Below are 27,282 nucleotides of genomic sequence, written 5' to 3' on the forward strand. Positions count from 1 at the left end.
TGGGACCCAACACATTTATAGGCAGTAAATGGGGCAGGGGTGCAAGAGGAGGGAGTGACAGGTGGCTGTGCAGTAGATTCATGCTGAGCTCTGTTTTAAAATTCAGTGGAGGTCGAGAGAGGAAGCTTTTAAGCTTCGTGTACATGCATATGTGTGTGTGTGTGTTTGTGTGTGTGTGTGTGTGCATGCACCCGTGTGCCTGTGTCTGTTTGTGCACATGCACATGCTTGGAAGAGGAGCTGAGACAGGGGAGGGAATGAGAAGGGGTAAGCAGGCTCCGAGATTTCTCAGCAGTTGAGCCCAGGCCAGCGTCTACTCACAATATGTAGGTGATGACACCGATGGACCAGCAATCCACAGCCTTGCTGTAGGGTTTCTGGGCCAGCACTTCTGGAGCTGCAGCAGACCAAGGGCAGAGTCAGGGCTGGTGGCAAGAGGAGAGGGATTTGGGGTGGGGGCTGAAGGTCAGGCTTAGAGAAGCAGACTGGGGAAGACCATGGGATGGTGGTGTTTCTAGGAGACTGAAAACTCCCTAAGGCTGGGGGCTGTGTCTCTTCTGGGAAGACTAAGTCTTCCTGCAAAGAGAGACTGTGACTTCTCCATCAGTTTGTGAGTTTCCCCATGACAGGGTCGATGACTCCCCTGTTGGACTGGAGATCTCCAGAGCTATGTCTCCCTGATCACAGTGAGTATTCTCTGAAGGCAGGGACTGTTTCCCCACTCAGATAGGGGATTCCCAGGGCAAGGGTGATCTCTCTCCCTTCAGACTTGGAGATCATCAGTGTAGCACTGTCTCTCTTCCACTAGACTAGGAGCCTCTGGGAGGCAGATGTTGAGTCTCCCCCATTAGGTTAGGAGATCCTGGAGCAAAGGCAGTATCTCTCCCATCAGACCGTGGGTACCTTCTGAGGGGAGGCATTTAGTCTCCCCCATCAGATTGAGAGCTTTCAGAGGGCATGAGCCATGACTTCCTCTGATTAGGAAGTCTCTACACTCCTCTGTGGAGTGTAGAGGGTTGCCTTCTATATTTATCACAGCTACCAGAACTTTGTACCTGTTGGGACTCAATACCTACTGATGAGTGAATGACCTGACTTTCTGGGAGGGTAGATTCCCTCTCTTGAGTCAGAGCTCTGCTTCCCATTACCCAACTGCAAACAGGTGATTACTGGTGAAGGAGGAAGGGACAGGAGCAGATGTTCAGAGTTCCAACTTTCTCTCATGTAGATCCCAATAATACTCTCCCAGGTGCCCTGCCTGCTCTCACTCTTTTTGGGTGCCCTGGAAACCTACAGGAATGTTCAAGCAGGAGGCTCCAGCTCTGCCAATTTCCCAGAGTGCTTCCTTGGGTGGACATTTAGGAGCCCATTTCTGGGTTCCTCAGGCCCAATTTCAATATCCTGTGCTTCCTGGCTCCCAACAACTGGGGGCTAATGTCTCCTGCAGAGTGGGAGAAAGGAGTGGGGCCAGTGCTCAACCCCTCAGCTCTCTGCTGATCTCTGGGTTTGTAATCTTGTCTGCCCCTGGTCCAGCTGGAAAGACAAAGGCTCAAAGTCTATCTGCAGAAATGAGAGCCAAAGCATAGGCAGGAACTGTGGAGGGCTCAGGGGTAGGCGGTCTTTAAAAATGTAGAATTTGAGAGCAGTAAGGACAGATACTGAGATGGATGAATTGGCTGGCCCTAAACCTTGTAAGTGGATGTCCTACCTGGATAGCCCCTGAAGTTGAACCCTACGTTCTCAGAATTACCCCTTTCTGTGAATGATAGGCATGTGGTTGAATGTAGCCAACTGGTCAACCTTCCTTCTGCTCCCAGACTTACCCACATAACCTGGGGTCCCACAGGCAGTGGACATGACGCCATTCTGTTCCATCTTGGACAGACCAAAGTCAGTGATCATGATCTTAGAGTTCTCTTCAGGGGTAAGGTACAAAAGGTTTTCAGGCTGTAGGAGAAAAAATATGTAGTGTAGGATATAACCACCTGAAGCAAGTATTTTCCTTCCCCTTGATACATAATTTCATAGGAAGCTGAGCCCTGGGCTCCTGACTTCAAGGCCAGCCCATCCTCCTCCATTCTTCCCTCCTTCCTCCTACCTGCACCCTCATCCCTGCACCCCAGCACTCTGCCTCTTGCTTATGGCTCTGACTTTGCTCAGTCTTATAACCATTAATATACTCACCCTTTCCTTCCCTCACTTCCAACTACCCCAGGACTTTTTGTGTTTTGAGGGAACCTATCTTTGGTTAATGGTGTCTGATCTCTCCAAAGTCCAGTGCAATGCCTAGTACAATGTAGGCCCTCAGTAAGTATTTTGTTGCATTGGGTTTTGACTGTGGCTGGATTTAAGAAATGTGTGTATTATTTTGGTATCCAAATAGGGTAAGGCATAGTGAAAGGTTCAAGAAAAGATTGGGGTGCAAATTAGTAACCATTGTTCACTCATCCAAGGTCTGTTTAAGGAATCTAAGGGCAGAAGGGGCCTTGGGAGTCACTAGTCCAACCCTCTTACTTTATGGAGCTTAGATGTCCCATGACCCATGCAGCTTCCTTAAGAGTCATTATCTGTTTCCCACCCAGGACTCCCGGCTTGACACCTTTAAGTCTCTGTGGACGATGCCATTCTCATGGAGGTATTTCACTGCCGACAAGACCTGCTGGATCACCAGACTGGCATCCTTCTCTGTGTAGACACCCCGCTCCAGGATCCGGTCAAAGAGCTCCCCCCCAGAAACACTGTGGGCATAGGATCAAGACAGGAATTCTGTTCTCATTTCAGGTCAAAGTAATGCGAAAGTGTTTGCTTTGAAGCCATGGGGGACACAGCTGTGGTGGAACAGGCAGGCACTCATGAACTGCGATTGAAGGGCTGCTGGCAGGACTACTCCAGTCTCAGAACACCCACTCTGGGCACCTGGAGTGATATCACCAGGCAGTCATTTCTTTGGGCCAAGCATTGACCTCTCTCTCTGACAATTTCCTTTAAAATGTAAATGCTTCCGGTTGGGGTTGCACAAGAAGCCAATAATTCCTTAGTGTGGACACACTTCTTAGCCACCTTCCTTCCTGGCCTATGACACAGGAAGCCATGATGAAAGAGAGGGCTGACACAGAAATTAAGCAAAGTAGGAAAGGGAAGGCATGAAAGTGAAACTAACTGTGCTTGTATTAAGATTTCTTTCCTCATTTTGGGAAATTGGACTTCGTAAAGCTGGAATTACAGGTAGGGCTGTACGGGTGCTTTGAGACTCAAATGGTAGAGTATCTTAGGACTCAGAGGAGCTTAAAGATCAAGTCCGACTTCTATCTCGTGAATACTGTCTACACTATTTTTGCCTAGAAGTTTTCTAGTGAGTACTAGAACACTTAAGTGTCAGAGAACACTCTACCTCCTAAGACAGAGTGTTTTTTGGCATCTTCCTAATGTTTCTGTACATTATGTTGAAAGCTGATGTCCTGTCATACCAGTGCTACCAATTTCACCCATTGAGACTGCACAGAACAAGAATAACAGCCTTTCCTGTGCACCTTTCAAGTATTCAAAGATAGTGAAATGCTCTCTGGAGGCCTTGTCTTCTCTGAGATAAGCATTCCCAGACTATTTCAACCGTGAGCTAGGGGTTCTAGTCCTTTCACCCTCCTAGTCCTCCTTACCACTGTCCCATTACATTAGATGTGGTCATTCATGCCCAACTAGTGATGAAGGAACACAATTTCTCCAATCAAAATTCACCTTATCCTGCTCTTTGGCTTCCGGTCTTTAGACTTTGGGCTTTCCTATAGTAGCTGAAGGCCTGTAGGAAATGCGCTGTTTGTACAGAGGTATGAATTCTTAACCCTGAGGGGCCTGAGTCCTGGAGCTATGCTCTGAGGAGGCTTGGTGTCTCCTTAGGGACGTCCAACCCTGCCCATCTCCTTACCTCCCTGCCTTCTGAATTACTGTGTGCTAATACTGTTGGCTTGGCTTCACTGAAGTACCTGATGGTCCCTGATCACCTGTTAGTGCCACTAGGGGCCCTTCCCATCTCACTCCCTTGACTGCCTGCTACCTCTCTTTAGAGGCCCTCAGATGACCCCCCAGTTAATCAGCTGCTTAGGCCTGAGTTAGCTCATTAAAGTTTCTTAGGAATCAGCCCATCAGCCAAAAATCATGTTGTGTCCAGCCACGCTGAGATTGCAGAGTGGTGTGTGAGTGCGTGTGTGTGTGCATGTGCAAGTGTGTGTATTTGTGTGTGTGTGTACTTTATAAACAGAAGTGTCTTTGAGCCCAATGCTGAGTCCTCATGAACACCGACCAACCTCTACAGCAGTAGCTGTCAGGCAGAACTGTTGTTTGGATGTGGCAATGACACAGAGACCTTGCTAATGAAGCACCACTTCTGTCCTACAGGTGGACACGCACAATCACAGCCCGTCTTTAACTTTGGGTGGCTCTCTTTTGAGAAAATCTTTCTTTATATTGAAATATATCTACCTGTGGCTTCTGCTCCTACAGTAATTTTATGCTGGAGTGATGTTAAAACATTTACTATCCAATTTGATTAACATGTATTGGTCCAAATGGACTGAAGCCATGGTGCCAGGAAAGGGTTCTGGCAACTCCTTGTTAGTCTGGCATTACCCCTTCAGTTGTTTGGTTGCAAGGGGCGAGGAGGGGTTGGGCAGCAGAAGGACATGGATGGGTTGGGGTCGCAGCTATTTGCTGACTAGTAAGAAATGTTCTAACAACCGATAGGGTCGTCCTGGTGCAAAGGAGCTCAATAATCAACCCAGGTTTACCCTGTGGCCCACATAGAACCTGCCCATGACCAAAGGCACACTCAGTCTAAAAGGACCCTTGGCATTTCTGAGCCTCCTGAATGAACTCTTCATTTTTGTCTTTGAATCACTGTCCGTCCCTCACCAGCGACCAACCTCCTCTAGGCCTCCCCCACCCCACCAGGCCTCTGTGGAGGAAGCAAGTCGCCTATCACTTACAGCTGCATGACCAGGTAGTAGTGGGTGGTGCTCTCGTAGATGTCCTCCAGGGTCACAATGTTTTCATGCTTGATCCTGGGAAAAATAAAGTGCATGATGAACGGTATGTGGTTCAGGTTGTCCAGACAAAGAATGCAGACCTAGCCCAAAAGCTTCTGTTGGAGGCTTTTGATGGCAATGTTTAGGAAGACTAGGTCTTTGTGAAGTCTTCATAATAAGTTGACTGTCACAAATTAATCCCAGAGAAAAGATTCCTATGGTGGTGCTCGGTCTGTGTTTACTGAATGAACAATTGATCATCCTTCCTTCAGGGAACAAACACTTCCTTGTTATGCCAGGAATCTCTTTAAACTTTACTAAAAGAGACAGTTAGAAGAATGGAGGAAGGCTAAGGGAATACCTGACTCTAGGTTATTCTACAAAGTGGGTATTCAGATGTTAGAAATATTGCATTTAAAAAGTACAGGTTGAGTATCCCATATCTAAAATGTTTGAGACTAGAAGAGTTTTTGGAATATTTGCATGTACATAATGATATACCTTGGAGATAGGACCCAAGTCTAAACATGAAGTTCGTTTTTGTCTCATGTGTACCTTATACACATAGCTGGTAGGTAATTTTACACAATATTTAAAAATTAATTTTGTGCATGAAACAAAACTTTGAATGCATTTTGACTGTGACCTGTCACATGAGGTCAGGTGTGGAATTTTCTATTTGTGGCATCCTGTCAATGCTAAAAATGTTTCTGACTTTGGAGAATTTTGGATTTTAGAGTAGGAATGCTCAACCTGTATACAATGGGAAGGATTCAGGTGAGCTGAGCCTCCTCTTGGATAACCACAGAGGAAGTGTTGAAAAATTAGTGTTCCAGGATATCGTGAGAAGCAAGGTAGATGCTTATTTTTAGGGTTAGTTCTGTGGGATGACTTAGATAGGTGATTCTCAACCAAGGACTCTTTTGCCTCTCAGGGAACATTTGGCAATATCTTGAGACATGTTTGATTGTCACGACTAGGGCAGGGGGAGGTGCTGCTGGCATCTAGTGGGTAGAGGCAGAAATGCTGCTAAACATCCAACAATGCACAGGATAGCCCCCAACACCACAAAGAATTATCTGGTTCAAAATGTCGACAGCATCATGGTGGAGAAGTCCGGCCCTCTATTACCCTTGTTCGGGGTTACTCAAAGACTGAATCATGCACAATAATCATATTAGCAGAGGGGCTTGGCTTGCCAGGCAGCAATGCTGTGCATGCCTGTAAAGGAGAAAATTCTCTAGGAATTTTACTCCTGGCTGTGCAGCACAGGGGTTAAGGACTTAAACTCAGACTCAGACTCAGTCAGGCCTGGGTTCACATCTAGTTCAGGCAATTAGGTAACTTCAGCTGGCTTATTCCAGTTTTCAAACCCTTAATTTCCTTGTCTGAAAAGTATGTGTCTCTTATAGAATTGTATCAGGATAAAAGGAGATAATGCATAATGCTTAATACAGTGCCTGGGGAAGAGTAAACACATAATCAATAGTAGCTATCTTCTTTACGATATTTTAGAAAATATAGACCTGTGGCAGTTGTCACTTGATGAATTCAACTATACTCATAAGCTGGCAATGCTAACATTAGTTTATCAATTATTCACTCACTGAACAAACATTTATTGAGCATAAATACTGTTGATACAAGGCAATAATAAGAAAGATGACATGGTCCTTGCTCTCAATTAGTTGGCAATCTTTCTTTGCCCTAATCTCCCTGGATCCCAGACCTATGTCTCTAGCATGTTACAAAATGCCTTCATGTTGAGATAGGTGGATACTTACATTCAGTATATTCCAACCAATTTCTTTCTATTTCATCCAAGCATACACATCCTCTTTGCCCTCTATCCCAAGCAATGACATAGTTGTCCACTTAATTGCCCAATCTCAGGGTCTCTTTTAATGCTTTTGTCTTGTACACTTTTAGCAGTCAACCCCAAACCCAGTCACTTCTCTCTTTGAAACATCTTTTGTAATCTAGTCCTTTTAGGCACACATGATTCTGCCACCACCTTCTCTTGTATTCTCAACCCATGCCTAAATTATTGTGAAAGTCTTATAATTGGCCTCCTGTCCTCTAGGCTGGCACCCTCCAATCCATCCTCCACCGTGTTTGAGAGGGATAGCTCCAACATGTTAATCAAACAATGTGACTCCTCACTTAAAATCCTTTGATGACTTCTTTTTGCCCACAGAATAAAGCCAACATTCCTTATCATGCCATCTAAGGTCCTTTGTAATCAAGTCTTATTTCACGATTTTAGTTTCATCACTTGTCTCTTAATACTATGCACTCTAAATTCAAGGATTTCAAATACTCACTCTTCCCTAAAATCCCTTGCACTTACATGGTTCTACATTAAAGTTTATGCTACTCTTGGCCTGAATTCCCTTTCTGCACTGCCCTTCTTGCCCCCACAAAGTTTGACTCATCCATCAAGGTCCATCTTCTTTGAAAGTGGTCCAATAACTCATACTCATAAAAACACACACATAGGCAAAATGAATCTTTATCTCCTCCAAAGTCTGCCTTCTGCTAGTGTGACTTACATCTCATTTTGTTGGATTTTCTTATGGGCACCTCTGTATCCAACGTAGACTCCTGAGGGTACAGAATTTTGTCTGCCTCATCCCTGTGGTCCTGATCCTGTGTTCATGTGCCTAATACACTTTTGGTACACCATAAGGGTTTCACAAGGGCCTGTTGTAAGAGTCTTGCTGTAAACATTTGATGATTTGTAGTGTCGCCTTCATTATGATGGTTGGGGTGCTGAACCTCTGTTTGCTTTGGTATAAATTGAAGCTAATTTTGAAATCTTACGCTGCTTCCTTAATTATTAATTCTTCCTGATGCTGGCCCTCAATTGATTTTTGTTCCTTTGAGCTAATTACTCTCCAGCCTATGTGCACAAACCAGTTCTGCCACCAGTGGGTTTGCGCATCAATTTGCTGCCAAACAAATAAACAAAAAAAAAATCAGCTAGGACAGCTGTCCAGCTAAACTTAGCTAATTGAACTGACCCATCAACTCAATCAAAGGGAGCAATGCCTTTGGGTGCAGAAATCCAGTCCTAGTCCTTCTTGAAGGAAATTTATGAAGAAAATGTTATGATCCCATAGTGACATCCAATCAACCCTAAGACCCACTCACTTTTTCAACACAGCAATCTCATTCTCCAGACTGCTGTCACGGAAAGCAGGTGACTTCTTGATGCACTTCAGGGCAAAGAGCTTCCCAGTCAGTCTTTGCTTCACCAGGAACACTTCTGAGAAAGCTCCTCTGAGGAGAAGATACCAAAAGATAAAACTTAGTAGGGGGCAGACATCTTACACTTCCAGATGTGAGACCTGAGAAAGGACGCAACAGAGTCTATGTAGTCCTCTGACCACAAAGGCATATCCTGAATTTAAATCTGGAAGAAACATCAGAAAAATACAAAATTTAAAAAAGGGCAGAGGGGAACCTGTATTCTTCCAAAATGCCAATGTCATAAAAAGCTAGAGAGAGATAACACCGAAGTGCAATACCAGACCCTAGACTGCAGCCTGTACTGGAGGGAAAATGCTATAAGACACATAATAGGGTCAATTGATAAAACCGGAGTATGAATGACAGACTAGGTACACTTAATGAGTCAATATTCAATTGACTGAAGTTGAGAACTGTACTATGGTCATGTAAGGGAATACTCCATCCCTAGAAATATACACGAATGTCCTTGATGGGTAAAGGGTGATGGTGTCCACAACTAACTCTTCGGAGATTAGGAAAGAATCATCTTTCTACATCTATCTCTACAAATCTACAGAGAGCATTGCAATGAGAAGGCAGATGGGGGAAATTGTGAACAAGAGGTGAATCTGGGTAGTGGGCATTTGGAAATTCTTTCTACTATTCTTATTCTTATTTTATTTTATTAGTTTTTTAGAGACAGGGCTTCACTATGTTGCTGATCTGGTTAGACTTTGTGTCCCCACTCAAATCTCATCTTGAACTGTACTCCCTATAATCCTCATAATCCCCACGTGTCAAGGGAGAGACCAGGTAGAGGTGATTGGCTCATGGGGGCAGTTTCCCTTATGATATTCTCATGATAGTGAGTGAATTCTCATGGGATCTGACGGTTTTATAAGGGGCTCTTCCCCCTTTGCTTGGCACTTCTCCTTCCTGCTGCCTTGTGAAGAAGGAGCCTTACTTCCCCTTCACCTTCTGCCATGATTGTCAGTTTCCTGAGGCCACCTCAGCCATGCTGAACTGTGAGTCAATTAAGTCTCTTTCCTTTATAAATTACCCAGTCTTAAGCTCTTCTTTATAGCAGTATAAAAATAGACTAATACAGTTGCCCAAACTGGTCTTGAACTCCTGGGTTCAGGCAATTCTCCTGCTTTGGCATTCCAAAGTGTTGAGATTACAGGTATATTCTAAGTTTGAAATTATTTCCAACTAAAAAGTTAAACAATTAAACTTAGAGGCAAAGTGAAAGAGTAGATGAGGGAAAGGCTGATAATTACTCTTCACTGTCATTTGGGCGCTGCTGAGTTATGTTGATGGCAGGTGTATCTGACATGCTAATGTGCTATCTAATTTAAAGATCATATTGGAAGAAAAAGATCCCACCACAGATTCAGGGACTAGGCATGTGTTATTTCCTGGTTCTATAGTTTGGGAATGATCCCTAGAGACAGAGAGTCCCCTGCAGCTGTGGAAAGATTTCTCCACTTGGCAAGCCCACTAAAAAGAAGCCACTACAGAGTCAATTCATGTCACTTTCAATGTGACTTAGTGTGGCACACTGGAGTGGCAGCTGGAGGTAGCACAGGGGACACAGTGGAAATACAGTGAGAACAAAAAGACTTCTCTCTCAATTTTAGATGGTGATGATCACCCTTATCAGAGGCCAGGGTGCTGATCATCCTCTCATTCATTCAGTAGGATCTTCAAAGACAAAAGACAGAACCTAGCAGTCTCTGAGGCAGGCTCTGAAGACAGGGAAGGTGGAACCAATGGGAATACAGGGTAGGAGTCCAAATTACAGGCCTCTTGGTTTGAAGGGGTCCTCTGGAGACCAGACCATCAGACCAGCAGTTAAGCTAGTGTGGATGCTGAAGCCTGATTGTTCATGTTAGAATCTCAGCTTTTGGGGTAAAAAGTCACTTAACTCCCATATTCCCAGTTTCCTCATCTGAAAAGTTGGAGTATCAATAGTATCTGATTCACAAGGTTGTTTAGAAGATGAAATGACTTGATATATGTAAATTGCTTAAAAGTGTTTCTGACATCTATTAAGACTATATGTGTTAGATACTATTATTATCATCACTACTATTTGAATACCATTATGAAGAACACCCAGTAGTACAAGAGGAGAGAGAATCTAAGTAAGGAAACAGCTGAGCCATCCTTGACCCTGCCATCTGGATATGCTAGAATGAAAGCCCAATGGGAGTCAAGCTTCTACAAGGACTTTAAAAATCTGCATTAGAAATTACTTGGTGTTTCCTGTGTCTGAGTTTCCTGTTTTCCCAGCTGCACTTGGAACTGAGTTAATCAAAGCCTCCTGAGCTTGCTCTGTTAATCCATTCACTTACTCATCCCTTCAACCAAGATTTATTGAGCACCTACTGAGTCTTAGACACTGGAAAGTAAAAGGTGAGTGTTTTCATTCTTAAGGAGCCTGTAGAATAGTGAGGAACAGGGACAAGTAAGCAATTAGCATTTGATTTGAAAAATGCTCTCAGGTATTCAATGAATGCTTATTGAACTGATGGAACTTCTCTGTGTCAGGCACTGAGATTAGTATTGGTCCAGCTTGGGATTCAGTGTGAAAGACAGATACATACACAACACATAAGAATGACATATTAAGAGGCCACAGAAAATGGACACTTAAGACAGGGCCCCTGCTATGGTTGGGCAGGTTGTGCCGTGCAACAACTCCAGCAGGTGCCATTCACCTTGAAGCCATCATACATGTTCATATGATAATTATTATATTTCCTGCCCCAGCAGACAGCAGGCTAGATAAAAGAGCACCTTTTTCATAATTTGTACACTTGTCCACTCTCCACCACACCCCACTGTGGTAAGTCTGTGGGGTCTGCAGCCTGGGGACACTAGTCTTCATCCCGAGCACCACTGAGGTGTCTTCTCTTTCGCTCAGCTCTAACTTCTGCAACAGCTGTGACGTGCCTCCTGTCTTGTCCTTCTGCTCCCTTCAAATCACTGCTGAGCTAGATACATTAGAACACCAGAAGCACTTAAAATATAGATTCCTGGCTGCTGCATCCTATCTTCCAAAATTCCAATTTAGTGGGTCTGAGACCGGGATTTATTTTTCAAAAGTCACCCAGGCTAAAAGGAATTGTTATTCATTTTCTTGAGTGTGACAATGATATTGTAGATATATGTGAAAATACCTTTATTTTAGGAGATACAAACAGAAGATTCGGAGGTGACATGTCATCATGTTAGCAACTTATTTACAAATAGTTCAGTGTTCAGTACATATATGTATGTGTGTGTGTGTGTGTGTGTGTATGATGTAAAATACATACTGTATAGTGAAATGCTAACAATGTTGAATTTAGATGGTGGGTATACTGATGTTCATTTTACCATTGTTTCACCTTTTCCATATGTTTAAACATTTTCACAGTTAAAAGTTGGAGGCATAAACTCTCCAGATGACTCTGATGTTCTCCCAGATTTAGGTGCTGCTATGGTAAACTTCACTGAGCTCTAAGAGGGAAGGTGTGTCCATCTTTGGAGTCCTACAGCACAAGTCTAGCAGATGGTAAATTCTTGTCAACCTGGGCTCCCTTCTCTCCTCTCCTCTGGATTTTTGGAACACTTAGCAAATCATTTCTGACTTACTCGTGAGCCTTGTCTCTTTCTCCTGCCAAAACCCCCTCTCTCATCACTCCCATCTTGGTAAAGGCCTTTGATGGAAGGCCCGTGCTCTCATGACCAGCATCCCGCTGGGATCCTCCTGCACTTTCACAGCCTGACAACCTGCCTGTGCCAGAAGGGCTCAGAAGTCACTTCTCTGTCTACAGCATGAGTGTGGGCAGCCGTCATTGCCTGAGGTCATTGCCTCCTAGTCAGGGCAAAGTGAAGTGGCATTGGCTACAGAGAAAGCTTACCCGGATGGACAGCCTGCTGGCTGCTCCTCACTGCCCAGGCCCAATTAGCCTAGACTAATTAGCTGACCAGCTGGGGTTCTGAGGGGATTGGGGGCCAGTGGCCTGGAGCTGCTGCCAGCCTGCGTCAGAGTCTGCAGCCTCCCAGGGGAGAGGCAGGACTAAGTGGAGAGTCAGCTCCAGACAAACTGTCTCTGGTCTGCCAGTCGTGTAATCATCTTCAAGGGGCAGGCTCAGACACCCTGCAGGCTGGCAGAGGTATGGACTACAGCACAGCTGAAACACTTAGATATGGAGGAGGGAGGATGGTGGTGCAGGGGGCTGATTCAGGTGTGTGTGACCCGTGAGCTCCCTGGACCTGAAAAGCCCCTTATGTTCCAGTGAGAGCAGAAGATGAGGTTGTTCACTGATGGAGAAATGAAGATGCTGGGGGAGGAGGCTGGGAAAGTTCTAGGGTCACTGGCCCTCCAGAAATGCTCTCCAACTCCCCTCTCCTGTGACAGAGGCAAGAACCCACAAGCTGTCACAGATCTGGAAGGAGAATAGGTCACTGCAGGTGGGTCGGAAGGAGGTAAGCCCTGGGGGAAAGGGACTGGTATTCCCTGAGGGCTCCAATTTTGTTTTGTTTTGTTTTGAGACAGAGTCTTGCTCTGTCATCAGGCTAGAGAGTGGTGGCACAATCTCCTTTCACTGCAATCTCCGCCTCCCAGGTTCAAGCAATTCTCCTGCCTCAGCCTCCCGAGTAGCTGGGACTATATCCAATGTATTAAATCATCTTTGGTATTACCCAAAGTACCTGCCACCCACTCCACCCACCATCCTCTAGGCCACAAAACTCTCCCTAAGTCCCTTAAAGAAATCAAAATGAAGTCACAGCAGCCTCAGTCCAGTTCATCAATTGCAGCCAGCAGAGAACAACTCTTCCAACCTCCCACTGCAGGCAGCCCAGCCCACCCGGCCTTATAGCCTCAGGACTTACGATCCCAGCACTTCCATAAAAATGAAGGTTTTCCGGATGTTGGTGGTCTGTTTCTTCCAGGAACTGCAGTCATCTTCTTCCTTTCGACCCATCGCCTCCAGAGTTGAAGCTTCTGAGGATGCTTTATTGGAACGGGGGGAAAAAGAGGAGAAAAAAAGTCTGGTCAGTTGCTTTGTCAAACAAGATTAAAAATAGGCTGCAATATTCACATCTTTCTGTAATTATCAAAAGGAAGGATTAGGAGCAAACCTGGATAACTGGCAAAAATAAAACTATCTCCACACTTGCTTATAAAAAGTACAAGGACAAATTTATGGAATGCCTACTACATGGGTACTATGCTTGCTGCATGCTCACATCAGGGCAGCAGTGAGTACGTGTGTAGATAACCTGGGAATATCCACCTTGAGGGGATCCGAGCTGAGCTGAGGCATGTCCTATGTTTTCCAAATGATAGTCATAATGTTTACTCAGACTACAGAGTCAGCCAGGCTTCCTCTCTCATGTCACAACTCTGCCACCTCCCTCAATTTTTCTCACTAGTACCTCTCTCCCACCTGTTATGGGTTAAATGAATGAGTATTGTGCTGTTTTTGTAACTCCTACAACATTTAGCACAGTGCTGGGCAAATAGTTATTCATGAAAATCTAAATTGAATCATTTCCTAAATTTATATCAGAGTTCTGGAGTTACCATACGTATTCAACAGTCAACTAATATTTATTTAGCACCTACCATATGCAAGGTGCCGATGTGTACTGATAACAACACAGATGCTGGCCCTGCCTTCATGAGGCTGCCAGTCTGAAGGAGATGGGCAATGGGCAAGTGAAGTCACACGTGTACAGTTACAAAGTGTGGGGAAAATCATGAAAGACAAAAACCTGGGTTTGTCATAGAGATAAACAGGGAGAGTCTTCTTTAGATAAAGGCCAGGGAAGGCCTCTTGAGCAGGCCATATTTAAGCTGAGACGCAAAGTTTGGGAAGGAACCAACCAAGCAAAAAGCATGTGAAAGAGCTTCTCTGCAAAGGAAATATAACAGCAAATCTTGAAGGGAGGAAAGAGCATGGTGTGCTCCAGAGCCTGAAGGGATGGCGTGGCTGGTGCAGAGTGAGCGCCCTATGGTCGGGGGTGGAGAATGGGCAGGGAGAGGCAGGCAGAGGCAGACCATAAAGGGCCTTGTAGTCTCTGTTAAAGACCTTGGATTTTCTTCTAAGTGAGATGGGAAGACATGAAGTATTTTTAGCAGGGGAGTTAATTACACCATTGATATTTTAAAGAGTTCTCTCTGGCTGATCTGTGAAGGGAGTGGAAGGGGCAAGAGTTGCTGCATGGAAAACGGGTAGGGGACAGAAGTCTAGGAGAGAGATGATGGTGGCTTGGGCCAGATGGGAGTGAAGGAGAGAATGATGAACCTGGGATGTATTCTGGGAGTCCAGTTATCTACAGTATTAGGCGATGTGTCATATGGTGGGGCAGACAGAGTCCAGGAGGACTCCCATGTTTCTGGCAGGAGCATCTGGGATTGGTTGGGGGTGCCCTGACTGAGCTCATGAATACTAGAGAGAAACACATTTTTGGGATGGGGTTAAATGGTTGGAGGGAATTTCTGTTCCTCTGGATATTCCACTCTGTCTACCTCCTCCAACAGCTGATGGCAGGGTACTGGGTGTCCAGGAGTGATGAGTGAGACACCATTTCTGCCAGCACCCTCTCCCTCACACTCTTTGAACTTGATGGAGAAATAGGAAAATATGTCTAATGACTGCCCCTCTTGGGCAATGACCTTCCTTCCCCACTTGAGAAAAACCACCTGTAGACTCTATGGGGTCTCCTATTAATAATAGCCTTTGAACAAAAAGAAAGTTTGTTTGTCTACAATTCAGCATTTAGTGAAGAGCATAGTTTTGGAGGCCAACCTGAGTTCAAATCCTACCTTTGCTAGTTACCAGGTAAATGGCCTTGCCTAAGGCAAGTTACTAACCTCTTTGAATCTATTTCCTCATCTGTAAAGTGGGGGCAAAAACCTTTATGATATGGTAAAGGTTAAATGAAATGGTGCATATAGAGACGTTGATACACGTGATAAACGGTGGTTTCTTTTTTTATTTTTATTTTTATTTTTTTCTGTTCTGCTACAATGATAAACACTTGTAATGGAGATAATATTCTGGAGACAGTTATTGATGTATTTCATTCCTGGTAATCCACATCTGGAGGACTCATGGTAAAACAGGTTTCATGGAATAGAGGGAAACCTCTTCCACCATTAAAACACAATATGAGACTTAGAGCCCTGGGATAGGAAGAATATGATACAAGCGAGGCTCTTGGCAGAGAGAAAGAGGAGGTGGAAAGATGGCTACTTTTGGTTCAAGTGGACCCTGGAAAGGGGATGGGGAGACAGATGGTATAGTTTTCCAAAGCACAGATCTTTGCTTTAGAGCATCTGTTCAGGAATGGGGAGACTGGTGACATGGATGGGGTGGCTTACCAGGACCCTGCTGGTGGGAGGCTTTAAGCCTAGGAGGAGGTCCACCTGCAACTGCATCTAACAGGGCAGTGAGGAATCATGGGGAGGCCTCGAGGGAGGAGGTGAGTTGAGACAGTGCCTCATGATGGGCAGAGACTCCAAAACCTCCCCAGGGCCAGCTCATGCCAGCTCATGAGAGCCAGCTGTGCACATCTCTGGTGTTAATGTTGGCAGCTAGAAAGTGACCACAGTAGGAGTACTGGAGTATTTTTTTTGAGACAGAGTCTTGCTCTATTGCCTAGGCTGGAGTACAGTGGTGTGATCATTCCTCACTGTAGCCTCCACCCCCTGGGCTGAAGTGATCTCATCTCAGCCACCCTAGTAGTTGGGACCTCAGTCACCCTAGTAGTTGGCATGCATCGCCACGCCTGACTAATTTTAATTTGTTTTCCAGACAGGGTCTTACTCTGTTGCCCAGGCTGGCCTCGAACTCCTGGGCTCAAGTGACCCTCCCATCTTGGCCTCCCAAAGTGCTGGGATTACAGGTGTGAGCCACCAATCCCAGCCTAATAGGAGTATTTACACCATGGACAGTGGCAACAGCTATAATCAGGGCTTCTCCCTGACTCCACTGACCCCTGCCCCAAGACATGTCATTAAACATTTACCAGGTCATCATGGCTCATGGCCCTATGAGGGGACGTAGAGCAGGTCAGGGCCAGCTGGCTGGGGTTGGTGAGAAGAGATGGTGATGACCAGGACTTTTCAGGTAAGCAAACAGCTGGGATCAGGGCCTTTAGTAGAGTATGTCAGTATGATTCCCATGAACCAGTGTGACCAGTCATACTTCAGAGGTCACTAGTCAGTTTCTGATGGGATCTGGAGGACTATGGAATCCAGGGTCCCTGATAAGTCTGAGAAGTCTGAGGCCCCCTTCTCCCATACGACAACAAGGTCAAGTAAATACCTTACAACATAAAATGCCACCTTGAAGTTGAGCAGAAAGAGGAAAGGCCATCTCAAGGCTGTGTTTTCCTGAAAAGCATAAGGTCAGCTAAAGGAGACTCTTGAAACCCAAAGGGAGATTTATATGCTATAATGGACAAATTGAAATTTAAAGTTCCCCATTTCCTTTTTTGTTGCCTGGTGGGGTGGGAGTTCATGAGAAAGATTTATAAGAAATAAGGAAGCTGCAATTTTTGGTGCACATTTTAATAGTGTGTCAACTTGCAACCTGGCTATATAATAATTGGTGGCTATTTATTATTAAAAAATGCATGTGAGAAACTCCTTCATGATTGACCTAGTTGTATATACATCTGGTAGCTTGTGTTTGGGTCTTCTGGCCCATTAGATGATCTGTTCCTCTTGGCAGGGTGGCAGCCCAAAGGGACCACAGCAGTTCAGGATGCAGGCACTGGCCAGAGGAGGTCTCACTGGCAGTGGTGGGCTGACACTTGACTTTGAGGGCACAGTACACAAGGTGGAGACAAATGGACCCTGACTGGTGGAGATCTCTTTGAGGAAGATGGAATATAAGAGTTGGGGAATGTCTTTAGCCAGATGCCTTTCTGTAGATCCTGAACCCCAAATCTAGCAGCTTCCACTTATCAGGGTGCTTGGCATCTAGAATGCATGAACTCTCACTCGCTTAACCAGGCTGCAAAAAGAAAAATGCGGTACTTTAAATTTGAGATTGTCCATTATTGCATGTTAATCTTATCAGGTTTAAAGAATCTCATTTAGCTGACCCAGTCTCCAGGGGGCATCACAAATACTTCTCGCTGTGTAGATACACTGCTGCTGGGAAGTCTTGAAAGTAGGGGATAAGGGCAAAGGTTTGAACATTTAACAAAGCAAAATCAACTGCCTGTGTGCCTCCCCCACCCTCTCTCTCTCCCCTCTCCACAGAACAACAGGGCTGTGGATGTTGCTTTTCCAGCCAATCAAGAGCTGCCTTCCAGCTCTGGGACCAAGAGCCAGGCGTCCATCACTCCCCCTTCCGGAGCTCCCATGGAATGACGGCCTGTTCTCCAGGAGGCTGTACCACCTCATTAGCAGATCTGTACTCACTGTTCCTTCTTTCTCTTCTGTCTTAAATAGCTTTAAAAACATAGTATTCTTAGCCGAAGCTAGGCTATAAGAAAACATCTTTCCCGCCCACTCCTCCTCCCATACACTGAATCCTAACCATTTAGTTCCGTCTTCAGTGCAATGTGGAAAACTCAAAGGCCCAGATCTGAAACCCGCATAGCTTTGGCTTTTCCTTCCCGCCCCTCTGTAACCAGAGCGATCGCCTCAAGACCCCCATGCCCTGTGTGGTGGAGGTCTGAACAGCGGGCTTTGAAAGGGGTGCCCACGTTTCTTCCATGGCTACATCCTGCTTCTTTCTGCTGAAGTCCTCCCCCTCCTCTCTTGACTTCTGTAATCTAGGCCTTTTCAGAGGAAAAGAAAACAAATTCTAAGGAGCTTGAAGCTCCAGTATTGCTCTCATTTGTTTCCAAAGTACTCCCCGCCTCTCACTCTATTTCTGGCAACAATTTCCATTGGGTTTCAAAGCTCAGGAGCAGCCGCCACAGATTTCTCTGAGATTTAGGGCTGATTTCACGTCGATAGCTCAGGAGACTTGGAGAATGCTGGCTTCGTGGCTGGTTCAGGCGCCTTGCACCTCAGCACAGCAAGATTCTCAAGAATATTCTGCAAAAATGGCTCCTAGCAAAGGAAATGAATTTATTCATGGAACTATCTTTGAGTTGTGAAGGTAATACTCCTTCACGCAACATGCATTTATTAAGTACTTCCTGTATACCCTTTGGGCTATAAATAGACATTTCTATGATAGGAGTCTGGCCTTAAAAGTGCTTACAATCAGGTTATGAAGACCAAATGCAGATATATAAATAAGGAGCTAAGAATGCAGACCAGTCTGCTTAAAGGACTGGGACCACGTGTTACTCATCTTTGAAATCCTAGAACCTACTACTGTTCCTGGCACTCGCTAAAGGTCCAGCCCATGGTTGCTAAATGAGTGAATGAGAAAGAAAAGCTTGGGGGTGGGTTGATTGGGGAGCGCACTGTGGAGGAGTTAGACTTAAGATAAGTATGGAAGGTGGGTGGATGTATTCTTTATATTGCTTTAGAGAGGAGCCTATAGCAAGAAGACCTGAGCCCCGAGAAGGGACTGCAGCAGGGCCTTCCTCTCTGTAGTCCTCACTGTGAGGTTCTGCCCATGGCACAGCAGCAGGAGAGGGTGGAATGGCCATAGAAGGCCAAATCTGCTTGGCTTCTTTGTTGTCATCATCATTTCAGGGACAGTAGTGCCTGGGATGGGACCTGTGTCCAGTTCTTGGTCAGAAGAACTTCCTTGGGACACTAGACAAGGCTCTTTCTGACCATTCTACCTAGAGTCTGTCTACCCACACCCAGAGTTACTCTCTCTTAGGTGAGCCAGTCCTTTCTTCTGTAATACATATGACAATCTCAAAGCACCCTGTTTATTTGTCAGAGGTTGATCTCCTCTGTAGAAAGTAACTCCACACAAAGACCTTGGCTGTCTCGCTGCCTCCCTTGGGGCTACTGCAGTACCTGCCTCCTGGTTAGTGCTCAACTGCATTTTTTGGATGATCTTCCTGGCCTCTTGGGGGAAAATTCTGCAGCTGTGGAGAAGGTTACAGAGGAGAAAGTTCTTCCTAAAGGGCAGGCAGTACAGTCTTGGGGTGGACGCTACCTCTGAGTGCAGCCCTTTCCATGCTCCTAGTGGCAGGCTGTGTGATGCCTGTTTATGAGATGCTGGTGAGAGATGCTTGGGCCATGAGCCCAGCAGGCAGGTGCTCCTTCCATGGAGCTTCTCTGTCCTTCCTCCTTTTCCAGCTTCATTTAGTAAAGGGAGCATCACTAGCCCCAGACAGAACTCTCAGGCAGATGAGGTTTGTTTGCAGTGGCCTCCTCACTGTGGTCATGTACCCTAAAACTGCCAGGTCACCTCATGACCCCACACTGGCCAGATTCTTTCTCTGGACTCTCACTTCTGCCCCACTCTCCACATGGCCTCACTATCCAAAGTTTCCTATTTGAGTTGCAACCATTTAGGGACCTGCCCTGAGGTGCTTATTAAATTAATCAGCTGGGCTAATAGCTTAAAAGTGTTACACTCCTAATTAGGTGATCCAGAGTCTTAGGAGCATCACGTTAGAATTCAAAGGCTTTCCATCCAATCCAATCCAATCCACCCTACTCCACTCCATTCCAATCCAATCCACTCCAAACCATTACAATAGGTACAGTGTAGGAACAATCATAGTGTTCCTAAACTGGGCATGGACTAACCAGAGTAGATGGGGATAGGGAAGGAGAGCATCTTTGAGTAGCACCTCTGCAATCTTAAGCCCACAGATAATGGTTCTCAATTCTACCCATGGAAAGAGCCACCCTCCTTTTGCTAGTGCTGTCACTAGGGGCTTCTGAGCAAGGAGGCTTGAATCACTGTGGGGCATAGTGAGCAGGCTCAGGCCTTCTGGATCATGCCTGGCTCTTTCACTGACTTTAGAGGAATCAGTCTACCCTAAGACTGCTTTATAGTCTCTGCTTCCAGGATTTTCCATTCTTTGGGACCATGACTCAGAAGAGCCTATGGGCCTTGGGAGGGAGGTTATCAGTTGGATCATCTTCAATAAGAATGTGCTCTCTGCCTCCAGGCTGGGGCACACAGAATCATGGAAATCTGTCAGTACTTCGTGACAAAAGGGTAAAAGGCAAAAGTTGGGAAGTTTTCTTGCTGGGTCCCACAATTTTCTACACTCTGGCCCATATTGAACTTTATATCATCCACTGGGTTAAAAGAATACTGGAAAGAACCGAGGCTTGTTCCAGTCTTGGTTTGATATCCAGTAGCTGTGCAGCCCCAAGCAGATCACTATACATCTCTGAGTTTCCATCTTCCTCTTTGGTGAACAGATGAGATTGGACTAGATTAAAGTTCCCTGAAGTTTGCTTTTCATTATGTTAGTCCTGGGCAACTCTCCGTGAGCAGGGTGGATTTGCTACCTCCTCTGGCCCCCTTCTTGGAGATTCATAATCCACATTAGCTTATTAAAGGCTCTGAGGACCATTAAAGACACATGCTTAATGCTGTTTAATCCGGCATTTCCCAAATTTAGTAGACAGTGAAATTCTTTCCTTCTGTAACACTCATATTAGTGTGCAGGGGATCTAGGGTTTCTCAGAGCATCCTTTGGAAAATGTAGACTAGGCCATCTCTAATGCTTTGTAATTCTTCATATTTTGAAAGGATAGATGAAATTTCTAGCAGCCCTCTGCCATCAGTCACAGTTTTACCCTCCTTGTGGTGTCATAGGTGAATGGCTGGGCCTGTGTCAGAACTCATTTCTAGTTCATGGGTTGCAACCCAAATGGCTCATCAGCTTGCCAAAGCCCAGGTTCTGGAGCCTAAAGGCTTCAGGAGTCTTCTGACTGGAGAGAAACTCCAAGGACCACCCACTCCATTTCCCAGCCCTTCTGCCACTGTCATTCTGCATTTCAAAGATCAACTCTGCATGCCAATTTCTGTTCACAAAATGACCCAGGGAGAAGGTTTTTCCATTGTTGCCTGCAGTTTATTTAAGGCGCAAACCTACATCTAAGTTTAACAAAATCACTCTGACTGCAGTGACAAGCCATAATTTATGTGTTGCTTATGGTTTACTATGTGCTTCTTACAGAGGACGTGAAGACCATTCTCTAGGGCTTCATGTGGTAGCTGAGGGGTCAACACACAGGGGCCATTGTAAAGAGCAGGGTATGTTGCTTATTCTTAGTGTGCTGCTAAGCATATTGGGCCTCGGTTTCCTCATCTGCTGAGTGTGAATAATGATCCCTGCTCTATTTCTCAGCATTTCTTTGGAGGGCTAATGCTTCAATGGGCACAAAAGCAGTTTGCAACCTCTAAAGTGCCATGCAGTGGGTCCACATTATAGGCACATGAATTAAACACTAAGCACTGGAGAAAGAAAGGGAAACCAATAAGGACTTAAACAGGGGTGAGCACAGGACAGGAGACAGGGATCTGCTGTTCCTTCAGCTGGTTCCAGCTCCCACGTGCCTTTCACAGTGTGAGCATCTCATCTCACTGTGATTCTAAAGTGTTTAAAGATATATGATTTTTCATACATCATAGCCCTGAATGCAAGCCAACTACTTCATCTGGTACCCAACCAAGAAAGCAGGGAACTGTTGCAACAAGAGAGGAAATAATACTTTTGTTGGGATTTTTTCATGGGCGATATCAGGTCTCCATTGGGGCACTTTTCTAAGGAGTTTTCAAGGTTAACACTGACTGTGTGTCACACACCGCCTTCAAGCCTAATCCCATGCAAGAGGTGCCTCTTTTGTACAGGCTGAACGCTCATTACTATTAACCGTCACAGCCAGGCACTCTACTGCGGCTTCCAGAAGGGGAGAGGAAGGATATTTCCCCCACCAGGAATGGAGTCCAAAAGAAAGGACAGGCTGAATTCAGGACGAAGGGCTGTGTCAGGAAGCTCTGAGTTACCAGCCTTTCCTCCACAATCATGGATAGTCCGTGCAGTCCCCTGCCTGCTTCAGCTTGCTTTCTTGCTGGCAGCCGCTCCCACTCAGCCCCAACCCCCTCGCCATTGACCGTGGCGGCGCGCCTGCAGTTGTAGCGCCAGGCACGCAGCCTGTTTGCAGACTCAGCCGCTCCCCTCATTCATGCTGCAGCTCATTCACTCGCTGGCGCTGGCAGGCTGTGGCTAGGCGCCGTCACTCGCGCGCATTCGTGTGGCAATTTATTTCTGGCCCTGTGTGCGTGTGTATGGGGGAGAGGGAGGGAGGGAGGTGCTCTCCTCTTAGAGGGGGATGCTTTTTCACTTCCAGGTAGAATCTCTCCTAGGCTTTATAGTATTCGCTGCCCTGGACCACGCACCTGGGTGGGGCACCGCGCTAGGCACTTTGCATGCATTATCTTGTTTAATGACTCATGTCCCCCTTTCAAGGTAACCGCATTTTACATCTCAGGTACTGATAAGTAGAAATGTTCAGAAAAATCCCCCGCATCAAACTGATAGTGAATGATAGAACTGAACTGGATTCCAACGCTAGCCTTCTCGTCGCTGTACCACATAACCTGTTGCCTCTTTCCTGGTGGTGGTTGCTGGGATGTCACTCATCTCCACCTTCATCCTCATGATGCTGTAATGCAATCCTAACGTCTGACTGATTCCCCTGGGAACACATGGCTCGGACAATCTGGAAAGGACTGAATCCTTAAAGCACTCAGATTTCTCAGCACAGAGGCTGGGGGCAGCATATCTATTGCCCCAAGCCTCTCATGGCTCCAGCTCAAACCATTTCTCACTCTAACCTCAAGCTTCTTTCCCAAAGAGTACTTTCTGAAGAGGACTCTTAATAAGCAGCCACACACACACGCACACACACACACCAGAGCAATCTGCAGCATCATGGAAAGGTCACTGAATTTATCAATAGATCTGGGTTCAAATGCCACCACCATCACCAGCTTTACAACCCCTTTAACCTCTGAGCCTCAGTGGTCTCATCTATATTAAGGGGGAAATAATACATGCCACATCATCTGATGGGATCGTCCTAAAGAAGATTAATTATAAACACATTCTAAACTGTAAAATGTGGTCCGCATACCAGGTATTACTAAGCACTCTGTGTTACAGCCTGTTTCAGAGGTGGGTCTCATCTTTGGTTCTGGTTAAGCTTGGGTCAGCAGGAATGACAGGGGCCTTGTTCTGTCTTCAGCTTATGATCTAGAAAAGATCATCTTCTTACCTAAGGCGGAATCTGCTTGACTCTCTTGACCCTTCTCAGAGATTTTCCTCATGATCAATTTATCTCACTCCAGAGCAAGAGGCTGGCCAGCCAAGCACTGCAGCCAGACCAGCGTGAGCCCTGGCAGCCACCTCCGGGAGCCTCAGGGTTAATGTTTGTACGTCAAAGTTACGTGGAGAGAAGGGGCCACGGTGTGGATGGGGGTGATGGTGTTGGTGAATCCAGACCTCCTTTCAAGATCTTCACCTGAGAGGTAAACTAGGGAAGTTTAAAAACAGAAGGGAGGTAGACACGCCCCTGGGGAAGGTGAAGGAGCTGTCTTGTGACTGACAGCGATAGCTCGACTGTGTTCTGCATCTTAACGCGGCCGGGGATAGGGAGCCTGAAGCCTGTCCACAGACCTCTCCAGGAGGGACTGAGGCTGATTCTTCTTCCTTAGGTTTGCAGAGCCACAGGCTGTTTACAAATCATTTTGTCATTGGTTCTGCTAATCCTTCCAATAACCCAAAGAGGTAGGCAGAGAGGGCATACCTTATTTGATGGATGGGGTCAGAGAGGTTAAGAGATGAAGGTTGAATAGGAGGGAGGGGTGCAAGAGAGCTGGAGGTCCTGACACCCCAGCAGATGGATGGGGTCCCTCCAGGCATAGAGCCTGGAGGCTTGTCCCTAGAATGCAGACATTGCAGGAGGGGCACATAAAGATATTTTTCTCCCTTTTCCCTGCCCAGAAGTGCAAAAGGTTTCCATGCAAGCCAGCCCAGGAATGATGGACAGATGGCTCCACCCGGACTCCCATTCAGACTTATTTTCCAAGACACTTATAACTTACCCTTGATGCCAAAAGAGTCAGGGAAGCCTGGAACTGGGGCTGAAATAAATGCCCAAGTTGCTTACAAAGTGGCTCTTCAAATCCACTCGCTAGGTGCTGCAAGCTTCCCATTAAGCAAGGAGACCCCCTAAAGCCAAGAAAAGAAGCAGGGTCATCTTACCCACGGACTCGGCAAGAATCTTGCTTGGGCTCCCACTCCAGCTCCTACAGGTCTGTGAGGATTAGCTGCTCCAGTGCTTTAACAATAAACCCAATTAAAGGGGAGGAATGCAGGAGTTTTCTTTCCCAGGACCGTAACCATGCAGCCTTAAAGGGGAGTAAAAGTAGCTAGGGTGGCTTGCATCTCTCTTTCCTTTCCTCGGCTCTGCTCTCCCTCCCTCCCACCGAGCAATAATGAGTCTTATCCAGAAAAATGCTTGTGCATTTTTGCCTGGTGTGTGTGTGTGTGTGTGTGTGTGCAATTGTGTTTGCATTGATGTGTGTGATGAAAAGATAGAAAGGAAGAATGAAAAGCAAACATATCGAATTATAGGTTCCCATTATCCTGAATGGGTGATGACAGAAAAAATCAGATAAGCTTTCCAGGATTGTCTGCCTCAGTTTCCCTTTTAACCACTCAGGTGCTGGCGTATGTTGCCTAAAAACCTCTCCCTGAAAAACAGAACATCTACACTGGCTGACATGTAGGGACTGAAGACATCTCAGTGTCCACCTTGCTTGTTATCTCTTACAGAACTGGGAGAAAGGGCCTTAGATGTCCCACAAGGGGCCCTTCAGTTGGACAGTCGCACTCAATATCTTTGATATGTCTCCTTTCCTCCGGAAGCTCAGCATTCTGATCCCCGAACCTGTCTCAGTCCTAACCCATGAGACCCCAGGAAATCATTCCCCTGCTCCGGAAACTCTCTGCTCCCTCTGTTTCCTGTACTCATCTCTCCATCCTGGCCCTTGACCAAGGCTTCACAGTCTCCATCTTAGCTTCTCTGGGGCAGTCCCTTTAGTGCAGATTTCTTTAACCTCTGTCATCTGCTCTCTTGTTTTCTCCTTCTCTACTCTCTCCTTAAGGTTACCATCTACTCACGGGGTCCATTACCATCTTCATGAGAACCTCCCCGGTCAACATCCCACCTTGGTTACCATGCTCAACCTCAACATCCAGATGTCCACTGTCACCTAAGAACAAGACTGAATGTGTTATGGCCACCCTCAAACCCACTCTCCTCTTTTCCCCAGCTAGGCTAGTGGGCTACCATCTTCCAAACACTCAAGTGAGAAACTCCAGGGTTTGTTTTGTTTGTGTTGCCTGTTTCATTTGTCTTCCAAACCCATCCAGCTCTTATGCACTTTCATTTGTTCCTTGAAATTAGCTTTTAAATTGTACCCTTTCTTTTGTGTCATCTTGTTTTTTGAACAAATAACACATTCATATGGGCAAGAAAAGGACCATATTAAAAGGTGTACATTGAGATGTGTCACCCCCTTCTACTCCTTGTCTGTCCCTTGACCCTGATATTGCCTTCTATAGGTGACCACTTTTATTATGGTATTTCTTTATGTGAATGCAAGGAAATACTCACCTCTACAATCTCAGTTCAAGCCCTCACCCTCCCACCCAGGTAGAATTGTGATAGCATAGGATGAGGTGGTGCAGTAGGATATTTAAAAGTGGCTCTGGGGAAGACTTCTAGGTTGGATTCCTGGGTCTTTCAATGACAGATATGTGGCTTTGGGAAAGTAGCTTAACCTCTCTGTGCCTCAGTTTTTCCATCTGTAAAATGGCATAATTATTAAACTTATTTCACACACTAGTAGGGTGGAGCGAGACAGAATGCAGCTGCTTAGAACAGTGGCTCGTACATGGTGAGCACTTAATAAAATTTAGCTGTGATCATTCTTTACCTGTCATAGTCTAAATATTTATGTCCCCATCCAAATTTATATGCTGACACCTAATCACTAGTGTGGTGGTATTAAAACATGGGGTTTGGGGGAGGTGATTATGTCATGAGGGTAGAGCCCTTGTGAATGGAATCAGTGCCCTTATAAAAGATACCCCGAAGAGCTGCATTGCTCCTTCCACTATAGGGGGACACAAAGAAAAGGTGCCTTCTATGAATCGGGAAGTGAGCCCTCATCAGGCATTGTATTTGCTGGGACTTGCAGCCTGCAGAATGGTGAGAAATATGTTTCTGCTGTTTATAAGCCACCAGTTTATGGTATTTTGTTACAGCACCCTGAATAGACTAAGACAATATACAATGTAACTTTCATTCTAGAATTACCTCAATAAAACATATTGCTTCCTCATCAAAAACATTCATTGTTTACAGAATAAAATCCATACACTTCAGGCCATCATTGAAAGCATTCCAGGATCGGGCACAGAGCTATTCTCCCTCCACTGCATCTCTCTTTCTACCCATGTGACACTCCAGCCTCACCATATGAAACACTTATTTCTAAGATAACACTCACACCAAAACTCCTGACCTTCATTTATCCTGATCTGTTGGTTAAGAAAATGCCCTTTCCCCATTCTCTGCCTATAAAAATGCTATAGATTCAAAAATTCCACATCTAGGAAGCCTTCTAAGATTTCCCACCCCACTGAGAACTGATCACTCTCCCTTTGGACTGTTCCCAAAACTTTTGTCTACAACTCTTCCTAGTTCTTAATCTTTTTCTGCCTTGAATTCTAGTTTGTTTCCTGTCTCCTTTTTTGAATTGAGAGTTATTTAAGGGCCGTGAATCTGCCTGTATTTCTTGCCCCTCTTTTTTCTTTCTTCCATCCTCCTCCTGTGCCTGGCTCTGCAAATGTTTATTGGACCTGATAGATTTATCAACCCTCAGGGGTAGAAAGGCCTTTGATAGTCATCATAATTAAGTAAGAGATGATTTGCTAACTATTGATATATAAGTACTTAATAAACGGTAACTATTATTGGTATTGAAAGTAGGAATAATAGCATATTATTGTTATTGATACAACATCCCATTTATTGCCTAGACTCTCTGGGTAGA

At 45.6% G+C, this 27,282-nt stretch overlaps 1 protein-coding gene across 3 annotated transcripts in view; it reads right to left on the reverse strand.

Moving 5' to 3' along the window:
• Positions 1-24,517, reverse strand: part of CAMK1G (calcium/calmodulin-dependent protein kinase IG) — a 30,273-nt gene extending 5,756 nt beyond the window's left edge. Inside the window, exons 1-7 of one of the 3 annotated variants that reach the window (XM_011975832.1) lie at positions 24,422-24,517; positions 13,139-13,259; positions 8,171-8,299; positions 4,979-5,053; positions 2,599-2,737; positions 1,823-1,946; positions 321-396 (exon numbers count right to left, since the gene is read on the reverse strand). In XM_011975832.1, coding sequence (XP_011831222.1) covers positions 321-396; positions 1,823-1,946; positions 2,599-2,737; positions 4,979-5,053; positions 8,171-8,299; positions 13,139-13,230 — 635 coding nt within the window. In that variant the 5' untranslated portion in view covers positions 13,231-13,259; positions 24,422-24,517. Of the gene's footprint in view, positions 1-320; positions 397-1,822; positions 1,947-2,598; positions 2,738-4,978; positions 5,054-8,170; positions 8,300-13,138; positions 13,260-24,261 lie in introns of all 3 variants that reach the window. The other 2 variants (XM_011975833.1, XM_011975835.1) reach the window with 2 other exon arrangements.
• Between the last annotated feature and the right edge of the window lie 2,765 nt (positions 24,518-27,282).

Source organism: Mandrillus leucophaeus, unplaced genomic scaffold, assembly GCF_000951045.1.
Source record: "Mandrillus leucophaeus isolate KB7577 unplaced genomic scaffold, Mleu.le_1.0 Scaffold159, whole genome shotgun sequence".
In the NCBI taxonomy this organism is placed as follows: domain Eukaryota; kingdom Metazoa; phylum Chordata; class Mammalia; order Primates; family Cercopithecidae; genus Mandrillus; species Mandrillus leucophaeus.